The 16049-nt window shown below is 40.4% G+C and overlaps 2 protein-coding genes across 3 annotated transcripts in view; both read left to right on the forward strand.

The window, feature by feature from the left end:
- Positions 1–3331, forward strand: part of btbd9 (BTB (POZ) domain containing 9) — an 11579-nt gene extending 8248 nt beyond the window's left edge. The window contains exons 9-11 of the mRNA XM_015034005.1: positions 266–373; positions 1213–1291; positions 1449–3331. Of these exons, the coding sequence (XP_014889491.1) occupies positions 266–373; positions 1213–1291; positions 1449–1646 (385 nt within the window). The 3' untranslated portion in view covers positions 1647–3331. The remainder of the gene's footprint in view (positions 1–265; positions 374–1212; positions 1292–1448) is intronic.
- Positions 3332–4190: 859 nt separating this feature from the next.
- On the forward strand, positions 4191–14843 carry zfand3 (zinc finger, AN1-type domain 3). 2 transcript variants are annotated; one of them, XM_015034011.1, is made up of 7 exons: positions 4705–4737; positions 7313–7353; positions 10934–10968; positions 11100–11297; positions 12738–12803; positions 12894–13064; positions 13783–14843. In XM_015034011.1, the coding sequence occupies exons 3-7, from the start codon at positions 10962–10964 to the stop codon at positions 13935–13937; spliced, it is 597 nt and encodes a 198-aa protein (XP_014889497.1). In that variant the 5' UTR covers positions 4705–4737; positions 7313–7353; positions 10934–10961; the 3' UTR covers positions 13938–14843. The 2 variants fall into 2 exon arrangements, with proteins under 2 accessions (XP_014889496.1, XP_014889497.1); XM_015034010.1 differs by lacking the exon at positions 10934–10968 and having other exon boundaries at positions 4191–4737.
- The last annotated feature ends 1206 nt before the right edge of the window (positions 14844–16049 follow it).

The raw sequence follows: 16049 nt of genomic DNA on the forward strand, positions 1-16049 counted from the left end.
TTTTTTTTTTTTTTTTAATAAAAGAAATCAGGTTAAGGGTTTTTTTTTTTTTTTTTTTTTTTGAGATTTTGAGGAAATACAAGTGATTCATAAAACTAGGTATTGTTCACTGCCTCCTCATGTCTTGTCTTAATATTAGCAGTGTAAACTGAGGAGTGAGTGATATTAATAATCTGTATTACAGACTTTGAGCTCACATTTCATTTCATTCTGTATGTTAAAGTAAATCTGACTTTACTGATTATGTTTCCCTGTGTTGCTCCAGGCTGCTCCTCTGGGACTGTGACGAGCGTTCCTATAGTTACTACATTGAAGTTTCCACCAATCAGCAGCAGTGGACGAAGGTGGTCGACTGCACCAGAGTTTCCTGCCAGTGAGGAACTTCTCATTCTTAATGCTCCAAATCCTGCTAAACATCAGCAGGACTCGGTTTTATCTGAAGCTGTCATGGATTTAACCTTTTAATGTAATGTTAAACAATTAAACAAAGAGCGAGTAAATGTAAGAATACAGATTGAATCGCTGCATAAAAATTAAGTTTCTCATAATGGCACAAAATTTTCTTCTAAAATGCAGATATTTACTGTCTAAAATTATTTGTTTGAACTTTTTTTCTTGTTGTTGAAGTTATTTAAAGGGGCGGTGTCATGTATTTTCCAGGCACACAGTGCCATTTTATAGAGCAATCAAGTAACTATGTTACCTTCAGTTGTTATAAAAAATGTATGCACATGAAGTATGACCTAAAAATGACTTTGCAATTTAATGCCTTGAAATTGGGCCAAGGACCTTAGGCAAGGTCCTTGTATGCAGTACTACAAAGACTCATAACGCTCTCAGTAGCATGCACCTCTATAGTACCACCAGTAGAGGGCGTCTCTACAGAATTGTGCCATGTTTGATTGCCAACTAGGTTACATTGTTTTTTATTTCTAAATGAGAAACTAGAATCATGCTAAACCTAACAAACAGGGTTCTTCAGTAGAATGTTGTAGTGATGTCATTTCCTCCCAAACTGCAACCATTAGAGGTTTTCTGGTCACGCATCACTTTTTTATTTTCTGGTGTGTTTTAAGCACACCAGATTTTTCTGGGTTTTTCCTGAACTGGATCGTTTTCTGCAAATATAAATGAAAGAAAACATTTGTGATCTGTTGACTCAATCCTGAAGTAGGACAGTGTAAAACTTATTTGTTTTAACATTTGTTGCAGATCATGGCAGACTTTGAAGTTTGAGAATCAGCCTGCTTCCTTCGTCCGCATCGTTGGGACCCATAACACTGCTAACGAGGTACCTGAGCAGTTAAAAATCTGCTTTCTTAACATTTTAGAGAATTATCCTGTTCTCCCTGTGCCTGGTGTCTCTGCTGCCAGTGCAGATCGTTTAAATCTGAACTAGATCTCAGGATGTTTGCTGTGTTTTGTCCTCTGTCTGAACGTGTCTGCAGGTTTTCCACTGCGTCCACTTCGAGTGTCCCGCACAGCTGGACATGAAGGTCACCGAGGGCAGTCCGCTTTTGGATTTGTTTGATTCTGGTTCTGCCAACCAGCAGCAGCGACTCCAGCGACCTTCACGCACACACAGCCTGATGCCCACCCAGCCTTCCTCCTCCTCTCCATCCTCTTCCTCACAGTCCCACCATTAAAAGCTCTCAGACCTCCAAATGCCATTTTGCACAGCTTTCACCATCCAGACTGCACTGCTCCGATGCTGCTAAGGTCCATTGTCTCGTTGTTCCAGTCCATCATCCCTCTGTCATGTGTGCAGCAGTAGAGATCTGTGTATCTGTGGCTTCATACTTTATTTATATCTTCTGTCTTCCCAGTTTTCTGACTGAAACGTGGTTTAAATGTACACGTACATTTTATGAAGGTACTTTTTATCCTTTCAGAATCTTGAAGTCCGATTTATTATTTTTTTCTTCAACGACGAGGCAAACGCTGACATGATTATGCTGTACTACTAAAAGAAGCAGTCAGACCAGGTAGGGAAGGGAACAGCTATGTGAATTTGATAAATTCATACTAATACCTTTGAAGAACAACAAAGGATTAAATCCTTATCAAGCTATTTTTTAGGAATTTGTCTTAAAAAAACAGATCCAACTGACTTTTCTTACCATAAACATAACAGAGTTTCAATCATATATTTTTTAAAGTTGAAAGCTCATTCTTAGACAAACCCACCAGAGCAGGGAAGTAAAAGCATCTTGTTGCTTTTTAGGTGCAAATAAAACTTAATCGTGTTATGCATTTACATATTGAGTAATAACTGAGAATTTGAATATCAGGCTTTCGTACCCTAAACGAGGCAAATGCTGATATCTGGTGCCACTTTTGATAAGAATTCACACCATAGATGAATGTTATAAGCATTTAAGTTGCTTAGTATAAATAATTGGGGTTTAAGTTTGCATAAATCAGGGCTCAGAAGCTCGGACCAAATTAATGTATGCACTAGGGCTGCCTGATGTGAAGAGTTGGAAATATAAGCAGCTGCTGTTTGCACTTTATTTTAGGACACAGAAATAAAGTTTGCAGATTGGATTATCTGACTGAATTACAGCTCTAGAGTTCTGATTGGTTGTCTCTCTATTTGTAAGAACAATTAATTTAAACTCCTAGTGGTTTCTGGGGGATGTTGTAGGATTTTCTGTTTGAAGTTTTATTTAAATAAGCTGTTCTGTGTTTATTTTTTTCTTGTGTGCATTGAAGTTTTGCACTTTTGAGTTTAAAGAAATCTTATTAGATTTGTTCAGTGTTGTATTATGAGAAATAACTAGCGCAGTTTTCTCTCTTTCTGCCTCCTCTTTGCAGTGTATAAGATTGATTAGCTGGTTAAAGTCTTCCTCAGCAACTAAACAAAATAGGGCTGTTTATGTTACGGTAGAGATGATTTCCCATAGTTTTATGAATTTTCCTAGTTTAGCTTTTTGCATATATTACTTTTGATCAGTGAAGCTGGTTGTGTTTCTGCACTCATCATTCTACAAACTGCTTCTCCATAATGTGATTTTTAATTTTTGGAGATCAACTGACAATGCTGGTTGTGATTTCTGTGAAGGGGTCCCACTGCTGTGCCCGTGTGGAAAGCTGCTGTTAGCCGTTAGCTGCTGTAGGTGACGTCTTTCATACAGGCGATGCAGTGACCTCGATCTCCTGAGTCCTCAAAGCTTCTGTTACAGAACAAGCTGTGCTGATTGATTAGTTACTATGTGTTCATCATGCTTTAGGCACTAATGCTCTGTTAGCTCATTAGACAACGTTGATGTTACCTAATGAGAGGTTGTTGTCATTAAACTTTTAATAATCTTTGATTTTGAAACTTGAATGGCTCACTGTGGCTTTTTCTTTCAAATGGGTATCAGAACAGTTTTTCTTTCTTTTTTTTAAATTGTGCAGCACATTTTGGACCCACATGGGTCCCACTTTTTACCCAGAGGAATCCTGCATCATTATGACTAGCGTGGATCCATTGTGAAACCTCCAGATGTCTGCCCATCCCCTACTTCCATGGGTCCTGTGTTGCAAGTGTTGGCTGAAGGCGACTGAAAACATGGGTGAAAGTTTCGGATGCATCAACAATCCTGAAATCCTACTTGTGCAAAGTGAAGTTAGTAACACATTTACAAATGGCTGTAAGGAAATGCATTGTCTACCATTTCTTTCTATCTTTGGCAACATGAAGGTTCAGTGACATCATCTATATTTCCACCTAAATTCAATGGAGTAGTTTCACGTGAAAAAAGTTTGATATTCCATTGTATCTTCCATCTTTCTCCTTGGTTTTTGCAGAATAAATTTTAAAATGGATTTTAAAAACCTTTTTAAAACTTTTTTTTATAGTTTAACTCACTTAACCACACAAAACACATCAAACTCTTATTTTTAAAATATCTTGATGTTAAATTAGTTTGATTTAGTTGATTAAAACTTTCTGAGTTTTACACAGGTAAACAGATTACAGCAAAGCCAATAATCGCCACTAGGCCGACCTTTTCACAGTCTCGCCTTATTTGGCGTCAGCTGCATAAAAAAAAAGTAAAATATTTTCATTTATTTCCTGCTCAATTTGGTTTTTATCGTGTAATTTTCAGTTTCTTGCTTGATTCTGCTTTTGTGTCTTCGGTCAATATTGACATTTCTGGTTTGATGGACGCGTTTCCGGCCTAACGCAACGTACCAGCGACGTGTGAATGGGGGTGGTCCGGAGCCGCTGTGAGGGGAAGGCCTTGGTCTATTTATTTTTTCTTTCTTTTATCTCACCCTCCCACGTATTTAACGTCGCCATAATTGTGTTTTATCTGTTTCTCCGGACGGCTGGTGGTCATTTCCCGTTTTTCGGTGCGGTGTAAAGCACCGGGACTCCCCCCCATTTCTCATTCCGCTCGCCGATCGAAACGTCCGAATGTCCAGCTGATTGCTTTGAGTACCGTTCAATTATTCCACTTCAAACCGAGCCGTTTGTTCTTCCCAACGGCCGAAACGGATCACCTTCACCGCCCTTCCTCCTCGGATTGTGGACTTTAACGGAAGCCAACATTCTTCCTTTGTCTTGTTTTGTTTCTTTTGGTTGTTGAACCGTTTTCCTCGTTTAAGGACCAGGCCCCGGACTCATCCCCGGCCTTGCGTTTCCATATTGGGGCTTTTTTGGGGGTTGTTGGAAGTCATGGGAGACACAAGTGAACGGAGCAAAGCTTCCTCTCTACCTCCCCGGTGTCCCTGCGGATTTTGGGGGTAAGTGTTTGAGCCGGTATAAACTAGATTAAACCCTCTATCTATAACCGAAAAGTAAATCCGGATGAAATGTTCTCAGCGGGTTCAAACCCATTGTTGTTGTTCTGTCGAGCAGGCCGAGGGTGGGGGGTTGGGAAGTTGGCTAATAAATACAGGTTATCGCTTTTAAAACAACTAAATTTAATTACATGTATGGATACATGATGGATAAATCTAATTCCGGTGCTGGGTTTTGTTTTTCGCTTTACAAAGATGGTGTTTTAAATCCGTTCGTGAAGCCAGGAGATGACGTACCCGAGAGAGAGAATGATTTATTGCCAGCAGGTTTCTTTTAAACGTGCCATTTTGTCCTTAATCCTTCAAAAGAAATAAAAATAAAACTATTAACAGGTGCTTTTGCATATATTGTAAACAATTCCTTCATTCAAAAAAGCCTTTAAGCATTTTCAACCGTTTTTACAGTCGGTCTTGTCAAACTAGTGGATGTGTGTTGCATACCGGATGTGATTCACTCATGTCTGCTGTGTTGCCCCATAGGAGAAATGACTTCATATGATCTTTAATCTATTCAACAGCGACACAAACGACTGTCAGTTTGTTTCTCTCCACCATTATACAACTCATTGTAACACTAGATAGAAACAGAGTGTTCTCAGCTTATCTCTGTTTCATTACTAGGCACACACACCGTTTTATCCCTGATTAATGGAGGCCACCTCCAGACAGGAAGATACTCCCATGTTCTGTCACATGACTTGTCATTTGGGAAGCAGCCACCCCAGTATTCTGGGTGTAGTTGGCAAACCGGAGCCCACCTGTCAATGTCAGGTGACCCAGATGGTACCGTTGAGTGTTAATGACTCTGGCTGCCTCCACTCAGAACAACACCTGCCTGGAGCCGCAGGCTGGCCTGACCCACCAAACCTTCTGGCTGCACTCAGCTCTGAACAGGACCTTCCTTACAGGAATGGATGTTAACCTTTAACATTGTCCCTCAAAAAAAAAAAAAAAAACTGTTTAATTTTAGATCCTGTTGAACAGCTTTCAGCTTCTAAATGGACCGATTTCTCTCTGTTCCTGTTGTAGCTCATGAAAATCACATTTTGAGATATTTTTTTAAAACCAAGTCATTCTCAGTGATTGCTTTAATTTAGCATTTAAGGCATTAAAAATCCATAAACATTAGTGTTGGCTTCCTTCTCAATTTCCTACCTTGTATCTTGATTTTAAAAGTGTTTTGAAATATTGTCACTTCCTATCTTCTCCTGGACAGTTTGAACATGTACCTGATATGTGTATTTTACTATTGTTGAATCTAAGTAAAGATAATCTGTGTGATCATTGTAACCAGTGTTATGAGTCAGTGCTGTTGATCTGTTTTTGTAACTTAAATAATTTTATTGAAAGTGTATCTGGGATTTTTTGCATTTTTTTTTCTTATAACTAGTTCTAGATGAAAGATTGATTTAAAAAAATCCACAAATCCCGATTTAAAATTTCACCTTTCGTTTTAAGTCTGAGCTTCTGATTCCAGTATTTCTATTGAAACAAAATGTATTTGTGTGAACTTTGGTTTAATTTCAACAAATAAAATAGATTTATGGGTAAAAACTTTAACTATGTTGTCTCAAAATAGGAACTCCAAGGTGTGAAGACGACGACGGAGTGTTTTAAATTGTTTTCATTCCAGGCTGAATTTTACTGGCGAAGCCTCTCAGGCCAAGTTTGCGTCAGATTTTAATCTTAGTGAAACAAATATTGAAATAAAACAATCATCACCCTGTTAAAGAGCAGAAATGTTTTCCTACTCGTCCTGCAGCAATAGTACCAAAACTCCTGTTGGAAGAACAATGATGGGAAAATCCCATGAAGTTTTAGTTTGTGTCCCATCGACAAGAGCGACAGGTGACAGAAACGCCTCAGTGTTGTCATGGAGACTAACGAGGTGTCCAGAACGGGACGGAAGCAGATGAAGGTTCAACATTGGAGGAAAACCAGAACAGAGCAGATGTTCTTCTAAGAACAGCCATCTTGTTCTTGACATCAGAGCTTTTAATGCTGATTCATAGTTCAGTCGGGACATCAACTGAAAACGCGTAGAAGGTGAACATTTACATCTGTTTTCACACATTGTCTTCATTAAAGCAGCCAGCCAGTGGATTGAAATGAAGCAACAATAACTGTGACATAATTAGTTGAATCCAGCCATATGAATATCTGGTATAACAGCAGTTATGTGTTTCTGTTTGTCTTTCCTTGACTGGGACTCAAAGGAGCAGTTTCCAAAATATTATTGATATAAATAAAGCTTCCTGGCTGTCGAGGTTATGAAAGCTGTTATATTTCACTCAGGATGTGAGATAACTGTCATCTGAGATGTTGAAAATGGGCTTAATCTCACTGGCATTTATGAAAGAGGAAGGTATTTATTTAGTCCCATTTATTATCCTGTTGTGAATGAACATATTAAAAATGACCATAACTTTAGTGTGTAATTTAGCTTTTCCACATTCTTAAACAGACTCTGGACGTCTGAGCTGTTGAATAACTGTTACTGTTTTATCTGTTCTTACAGGTCCAGTAAAACCATGAACTTATGCTCCAAATGTTTTGCTGGTGAGTCTTTCTAACAGCTTTATTTGTTCCAGATTGTTCTTGCATTTTATTACTTGGTAACTGTTTCAGTACAGTAATGGTAGAGAACAGCAGGTGGCAGGAAACTGTAAAGCAGATCTAAGAAGTACAGTTTGTAGGCTGGAAAAACAATTTCTCATAAAAAATAATGAATTTAACTTAATTAGTATCTTATATTTTCTCCTTCCTGTCAGTAAGGTCGACTTGTTATGCGGGCTTTCTTAGGCCTCGCCACACAAGAACTTTTAATATATTTACAAAACAAAGTTTCGTTACCCAAGGATGTTCAAAGTGAGGCTTGGGGGCCATTTGTTGGCCCTACACTGATCTTGTGTGGCCCATCGACTACAATTCAAGAATATGTTTAAATAAATTAGAACAAAACTATTACTTTTAGAATCTACTTGCCAACATTTTTGCTGACACAAAGTGATCATATTTTCCAAGCTCTATGCCTTCGTTTCCAGTTTCATGCTAAATAGGACCAAATCTACAAACTTTAAAGAAACAAATTTGCTTTTAATTTCAGTTTCTGAACTTGGCTAAATAAAGCAAGTGCTTCCAAATGAAGACTGGTCCAGAACCTGTTTATTATTATTGAGAACTTACAAAATAATTTCTCAGTTTTCTTCAGTTGAGCCCAGAATAATAAGCAAACTGGTTTCCTTAATTTTAACAAGGAAAACGTGCAAAAAACTTTTGAAGTTTCTACAAAATGATTGATTTCTTTATTTGTTTAATTAAAATAGTTTATGCCTAGTTTAATGTTGAAAAGGGGAAAAAAATAATTTTAGTGTTTTGAAAATTATACTTTTCTGGTAAGACTACTTTTGAGTTGAAGATTTTGTCTAAAAGTTTGGACACCCTGTCAAACGTAACAACAGTTTTATACTCCAATGTGAGACAGAGAAGACGTTCAACTTCACCATCTCTCCAGACTAAAGCCTCCACTCATTCTGTGCTGTCTGCTATACTACCATACTCCAAGTTTAGCACCACCTACAGGTGTGGAGGAGTAAAAGCAGTGTTTTTTTGGCCACTTGTAAACATCCTTATCTGGGCGGGGCCTTCATGTTTTACTGACATGAAGCAGTTCCTGAATCAATCTGTTGATGTTGCAGTCGCCCCAAGCTGCACAGAAAATGTTGGTTTCTCTTCCTCAAACCTTTGTTATGTTTAATCTTTCTCTTCAAACTGAAATCAGTAAAAACTGTTGAGATAAAAATAACCTCCATGTAAATGATACTGTCCTCAAGCTTTCTCCTGCTTTTTTGCATGGAGTGGACCTGATTACATTAAGATATTTCTGTTGAATACTAATATTTGCTTCAAAACCTTCTCAACTGTAAGAGTTTAATGTAAATATACAGAATAATTTAACATCTAAAATAAAACTAGTTAGTTCCTTCTTGGACGTGTTTGTTTGGAGTTTAGTTTCTCTCCAGCGGTTGGCATGAACACTTGTTGCTTAACTACAGTCGCCACAATTTACTGCAGAGATTCAAATCCCTGAATGCGGCGGGTGAGTTGCATGTTGGGTGAGTTGCATGTTGGGTGAGTTGCATGTTGGGTGGGTTGCATGTTGGGTGCGTTGCATCGGTTCGCTGCGCCGCTGCGTTCAGATCCCGTGTTACGGCCGCAGCAGAGCTGATGAAACGACAGATTCCCGTTTTAAACTCTTGTTTCTGTCATCCCAACCCACAGCCATTCCAGCTAAGCAAAAGTCACTGAAGGAAGAGGTTGAGTCATAGATCAGTTGATTGAAGAAAAGCTGAAAATATTTCCTTGATAATGAAATGTGACTCATGTAGATAATTTTAAAACTGGTTTGAAAAGTACCGGACTCCTCCTGTGGTTTCTGGGTTTCTCCGGTTAGAAGGTTGTTTTTAGATTTTCTCTCATTTCCTGGACAGAGAAAAGCCCCAGTTAAAGTTTAAACATGCTAAGAAATGCATGAAGTTTTCTCTAGTCTGGCTGTGGCGGATGGATGGAGGATGCACTGCAGCCCTGTCTGTGGCCATGGCAACCAGTGGGTACTGCAGACAGAGGACCTAAGGGCCCGACTCTGAGGCTCCCACCAGAGACAGCGCCGCTGCTCAGAATAGACCCAATACACACCAGTGTGGAGCCAAGCAGAAGTGGGTTGTTGCAGACCAGCATCCACTCTGAGCTTCAGCAGCCAGGCTGGAAACAATACCTGCAGGCTTCAGGAGAGTCTGAGGCCAAGCTCTGGTTTCCAAGGTGACCACAGGGCTTTTCTACCAGCCTGGAAGTTACTTGGAAATGAGGAAAACTATTTTTTTCCACCTGAAAATCTAAGCTGGAGTGTAGAGATGCACTGGTCAGTATCAATGAGTTATGTCATGTTTGAATTGCTGACATACGATGAAAACAGAATTATGAAGTCAACGTTTTAAACATTCATTAGCTTCTTAAACCAGCAACACCGTCACTGTTAGCATGGTAGCATTATTAAAACGACAGCATCTATGGATATTCCCTTGTCTTAACTCATTTCAGAACAAATCTTTAAACCTTAAATAATAAATCAATCTTTATTGCAAACAGCCTTCCTGTTATCTACTAAACTCTCTGTTGAAGCCTGAATGAACTGCAGACATGTCCTGACTTGTTTCCTTTTAAACAGTTTCTTCCATGTTTCCTCCAGGGTTGCCAGACTGAGCTGGTTTCCCCCCATTGGGCCAGATGTTGAAATTGCTGCTTTTCACAACATTTGTTGTTTTTAGAAAATGTTTATAGGAAAATTCTATCAAGATAGTTGACATCGTGTTGCAGAAAAGCAGATTTGCCTGCATATCCTTTCACTCACTTTATTAATTCATTTTGAAATGTCTAGAGTGTCGAACGTGACATAATCAATGATTAATAATAATTGGCTATTAAAGTGTTATGTTGTAAAACATAAAGTTTGATTTGAAAGGGCAAAAACACAAATAGTGTTGTTTCCTGAATTGAAAATGTGTAACTTTTAATCTTCTTCACTCAGTAACAACGTCTGCACTTAAGAGAGTTGTTCCTGTCTCCTAGGTGACTTTAAATGATATGAGGCATTCACTGATCAGTAAAATATCAGGTTTTTGAGTTTTCATCTTTCCAATGAAACTGAAGATCAATTAAATCTGATCACTTTCTCAGATTATCTGTAGTTAACTGGTTTTATTTACCAATAGGTTAATACCAAATATCCTAAAAGACGTGGAACTGGTAAATTAAAAAGTGAACTAAATAAATATTTAGTGGCAAATATGTGAACTGAAAATTGTCTAGAGATATTGAATGTTTTCCAAACATGATCAGTTTTTCTGCTGCATATCAGTCAGTTAATGAATCATTCAGGTATCAGGAATGTTTGTTTGGTTTAGGTAATTAGATTTTATTTGCGGCTTTTTTTAAATTCTGATTTTATTTAAGAATCTAATATGAGATCTTCAGATGCTGCTGAGTCAATAAGGTTCAAGTCTACTGGGTCAAAGGTCAGCATGAGGAAAGTCGCCTTAGACTTGAGAGCAAATGATCTGAAGATTTAACCCTTTCTCTCCAGCAGGGAGAAGTAAAGGCATGCAAGCTGCATGAACGGTTGTGCAAATTTCTTCTTACACATTTTTTTTATTACTGCATAAATAATTTTTCATGGCAGGATAAATGCGGCTCATTAACAGTTGAGATTGCAGTGTGGTGACGCTTTTCCCCTCCATCTCTGCGTCCAGATGTCCAGAAGAAGCAGCCAGAGGACGACCTCGCCTCCAAGCCAATCCAAAGTCCCGGGAGTAGCCAATCATCCGTGTTCAGCAGCGACAGCAGCAGTAGCAGTAGCAGTAGCGAGTCACTATCGTTGTCGCTGCCGCCCGGCTCGGAGCCGCCGTCAGCCGCAGAGTCAGCCGCCATGTTCTCCAGCCGGACAGAAGGTAAACGTCGTCATGGTTACCCTGTTCACCTGTTTGAACAAGCTGTTTTTAAGGCTTCAAGTCCTAAAACTAGATAATGTAGAAGTTACAAAAGTAACTTCAGAGGTGAATGAAACGTTGGTGTCTAAAACGAAGCTGACGACTTGGTGATGAAGGAAGGAAGACTGGACCTGATGATGTTTGTGGAGAGTGCAGAGCTACAGAGCACGGCTGGTCTGAATGTAAAACTCTGTCTGGACACTAGGTGGAGCAGCTCCCAGTCTTTGAAGCATTTTCACAGAAAGAGTTCAGTTAAAGTCCCAGCATGAAGCCGGGTTCAGACATGCAGAGTTCAGAGAGACGGCTGCTTCAGCAGCAAAATGTCTGTCCCCTAACAGCTAATCTGAGTTTACCTTAACAAGTCAGAATTTATTCTGCTTAACGTTCATTTAGCGATTGATGCGTTTGGGGTTCATGTAACATTAGCTTCAAAAGCTAAACTGTGAGAGGCTGATGGTAGAAATCACAGGAAGAAGTCGTTCAGCTGGTCTGGAGGCTCTACTCAGATTTTTTGCTGAAATGTAATATTTTTTGCAAATAATCAGCTGCATGTCTGATTTAGTACCACATATAAAAGGAGCTCAAATCGGATTTTTTCGGGGGGATGAAAAGATCAGAATTGAGCTGTTCAGACGGCCATGAAAAAGTCGCGCATGGACAAAAAAATAAATTTTAGTTGCATTTGCTTTCTGTGAGAACATAGAGATGGTCAGATCATCACTTCATCAGATCTGTCTCTGCAAATCATTCAGAAAACACTTCGCGTGTGTGTCCAAATTCATTCATTCATTCATTCATTCCTGCATTTTGCCTTTGTGAAACATTTTGCGAGCTATATGTCTGAAAGATGCTGTAGAAATAAACATTTACTTCTACTAATTTAGCGATGCACAAATTAAAAGCATGAATCAGTTGTGTTAGGCTTTTACATAGACATGTTGCTTATCATTTTTTAAACTTTTAAATTATTTGATTAGTTAGAAAAGATTAAATAAAGATCCTCAATATTTCGAGCTGGATTTTTACCATCTTGCTTAATCCTGTCATGGTTGCTAGGCAATGGGACATATGTAAGGCAGGGGTGGGAATAAATCTGAAGCTCACAGCAGAGGGCACTCTACAGTCCAGACTGGCCCTTTAATGCATCTTTAGGACAAGTTGTACTGCATCAGGTGAGAACATTGATCCAGATCTGTAACGTGATGAAGAGTTGTTCTTCGTTTCCTGCTTCATGTCCAACCAGAATCCTCAGGTCTCTGAAGGTAGCCTCTTCTGCCTTCATACCAGTTAAACCTCGAGTTTTCATCATTATGTTGTTGTTTCCCCTCCAGCAGGCTGTTGGCAGTGGAAGCAGGTCATTTCTCTGTATGCATCTCTCATCCTGTGACTGTCCATCTGCAGGCGTGACGTCCACAGAAACAGCCCAAGGCACACTCTGCACACCCACAAAACGCCCACGTGAATCAGGTAGGCGTCCGCCCCCTCCCTGCCCGCCGCCCTGCGTGAGCTGCCCCACTTCCAGCTCCACTCACGTAACCCTGCCGGTTGTGTTTGCAGCCTCCAGCCCAGAGAGCGAGGCCACGCCGGAGAAACGGCCGCGCACAGAAGAGAAGGAGGGGAACGGCGAGGAGAGCCGCGGGACGCCCAAACAGAAGAACCGCCGGCGCTGCTACCGCTGCCAAACCAAACTAGAGCTGGTGCAGCAGGAGCTGGGCTCATGTCGCTGTGGTGAGTTCTGCAGAACCCCAACACAAACGAAGCACTGACCATAAAACACAATTCATTCACTTAATTATTCTCAAGATTAATCGAGTAATCTGACTGAAAAAAGCACATTCTGCTGATTTTTCATTTACCCAGTGAAGCCTTTTTTAAGCAGTATTAGAAATATATTAGAACATGCAGAGGAAAAAGAATTTACTTCATTTTTAAAGTAAGAAAATAAACATTTTATGCCTAAAATGCAATAAAAAAAAACCTCACTTTTAGCTTCACCTGGTTTAAATCCTGTGGAAAAAAATCTCCCATTAAGCTTATTTTGGTCTAAAATTATTAATCATTTAATTGACAAGAGTCAGCAGATCAGCCTAAACTATATTGGTAAAAGGCTGAGCTTTTCACATGTTTGAAAGTTTTAGCTGCAGATTCATCCTTTAAGGCGAATAGCCTTTTTGGTCATATCATTTTTATTGTATTCCATTTAAAAATGGAATTAAATTTATATATTTGCACTTCCTCATACATTTCTAATATTGTGTAAAATTTGCTGAATTGTCACAATAATATACTCGATGATATCATACTTGATTACTAAAATGAACGCTACAGTTTTCATCTTTTCATTTGTTAAAACCTAAACATGCAGAACTGAGTCTATGTGACAAAACATGGAACGTTCTGAGCGTTTGCGGCGTTCCCGCCTCACTGCGCTCCGTGTTTCCTCCAGGCTACGTGTTCTGCATGCTGCACCGTCTACCTGAGCAGCACGACTGCCTGTTCGACCATCTGGGCCGCGGGCGCGAGGAGGCCGTGCTCAAGATGGTGAAGCTGGACCGCAAGGTGGGCCGCTCATGCCAACGCATCGGGGAGGAGTGCTCCTGATCGGCCGTCCCGCTCCACAGACCAGGCACTTACAGAGGAGGAAGAGGAGGAGGAAGACGGGGTGGGGAGGGGAGGGGCCGGTGGGCAGGGCGTCCTGCATCTGACCCAATAAACGTGGATCTAAGCTCGGTGCTGGAGCATCTGCTCTGTTCCAGGCCCCGCTCAGCATGTTCACACACACACACACACACACACACACACACAGCCTTAACCCCACCCTCCCCTCCTGGAGAGGATGGACCCAGTCAGACTCATCGCCATGGTTTCCTCCTCTTCTCTCCGTTTCTCTCTCCATCACAGGAAGTCCGGTCGAACGGTTCCGCCGCTCGGCCTGCTTTCATCTCTTCTTCCTGTCCTCCATGACTCGGCCGCGGCGGGGGGTCAGGCTCCGCCCCGCGGCCGCTCCTCAGGTCGCCATCAGGGGGTTGGAGTGTAAAACCTGTAACCCACCTTCCTCTTCCTCATTTCTTCTTCTTCTGTTCCTTCCATGACGTTTCGGTCCACGCGCAGCGTCACAGCGCCACCGCATGGCGTTGGGTGCCGTGACGGTGATGCGTTCTGTTTCTCCCAGCCAGTCCCTGCCTCGGCTCACCTGGACTAAATCATAAATATTAATATTAATGAGGAAAAAAACACTAAAGGACGGAGTCCGACAGATCAACCCTGTAGCAGATCCTCTTCTCCCGCTGAGTGGTACACAGACGGCGTCGCAACTTCATTTTGTTTTCACTGAAAGTGTTCGACACCAAAACTGCATCTGGAGTTCATTAGTGCTGAAGTGAACTGAAATCATTCTGCAGTTCCTTCGTTCTGTGTTTGGGACTGCAGGAAGCTGTTTGGAATGTAATAATTAGCATCTTATTTCATGTTTATATTTTTTTTTTAGCATAAGTCACCTTTTCTGCTTCTGAGCTTTCTTTTCATCAGAGAAAACCAGGATTAAAAAAAACAGCTTGAACCTGGATGACAGCAACCAGCTGTGATTGGCTGAGCTGTTTCAGATTTAATCTGATTCTGTGTTTTAATGATGCTTCAGGTGGTTTTGGCTGCAGAAACGAGGTGAATTGTTGAATTTGGTGGTTGGTTCTGACTGGGCCTCTGCAGCCTGCCTGTTCGGACTTTGTGCTGTGCATATTGTTCAGTTTTTCCATCTGTTCTTCAGAGACTCTTCTAACATGTATCCGTTTGTGGCATTGCAGACATTTTCTTCCTCCTCTTCGTTCTTAATTTGGGCATTCGGCACCAGTGTGCGTGCAAAGGTTTGAAGTTGCAATCTGTTAAAAACAGGCTTGGAATAACCGCACGGTGCAGCAGTACCCACAATGCATCATGGGTAATGCTGGGCTGTACGTTTTGTTGTAGGATTAACTAAGAAGCACGAAGCAGAACTGGAGCTTCTACAGCGTGGCGGGTTGAAAACCTGTCCATCACCACTTTACTATGCTAACCCTCGGCACAACCGGATTATTTCTTCCCTCCTTCGCCTCTCCCGTCTCCCACGGCGACGCAGCAACGTGTGAGAGGGTTCTGGAGAAGTTCTGACTGGTTCTCATTTCCATGCGTTTTTCTTTCTTTGAGTGTTGATGAGAAACAGGAAAAAAAAGATTATCTTTCTGTACCTTTTTAAAGAAGAAAATTATTTAACCGTATATCAGTTTGAGTTACTTACACCCTAGCATAGAGTGGCATATTTAGTTAAATGTATAAAGCAAGAACATAATTCTGTCCTATTTTATTTCCCTCTTAATTTGATCATGTTCCACTTATTTTTTTTTCTGCTGAGGAAATTAAACTGGATTAGAGGATGTTGCTTTTGTGTTGGTGTCGATTTATTTCCATGTTTAATGCAAACCTAACCTGTACTGGTACATTGAAAAATAAGAATTTGACTAAAAAAATAATCTATTTCAGTAATTCTGTTACAAAAAAATTACACCTGGTGTTTTGAAGGCAGTTAAATTCAGAAATACTATTCTAATCCCAAAGGGAAATGAGATGTAACTCATATCATCCCAGTATCTTTAGCATCGCTGTTGATGGTAATCCTGTGGGTTGAAAGGATCTCCAGTAGCAGTCAGTCTTGCAGTGAATCTGAAAAGGCTTCTGACTGAA

This window comes from Poecilia latipinna, unplaced genomic scaffold, assembly GCF_001443285.1.
Source record: "Poecilia latipinna isolate Pla-1442-1.1 unplaced genomic scaffold, P_latipinna-1.0 Scaffold284, whole genome shotgun sequence".
In the NCBI taxonomy this organism is placed as follows: domain Eukaryota; kingdom Metazoa; phylum Chordata; class Actinopteri; order Cyprinodontiformes; family Poeciliidae; genus Poecilia; species Poecilia latipinna.

Coding starts and splice junctions, on each gene's coding strand:
- zfand3 (XM_015034010.1), top strand. CDS start 4,670: ATGGGAGACACAAGTGAACGGAGCAAAGCTTCCTCTCTACCTCCCCGG. Junction 11,298..12,737: donor GTTCTCCAGCCGGACAGAAG/GTAAACGTCGTC, acceptor GTCCATCTGCAG/GCGTGACGTCCACAGAAACA. Junction 12,804..12,893: donor AAAACGCCCACGTGAATCAG/GTAGGCGTCCGC, acceptor TTGTGTTTGCAG/CCTCCAGCCCAGAGAGCGAG.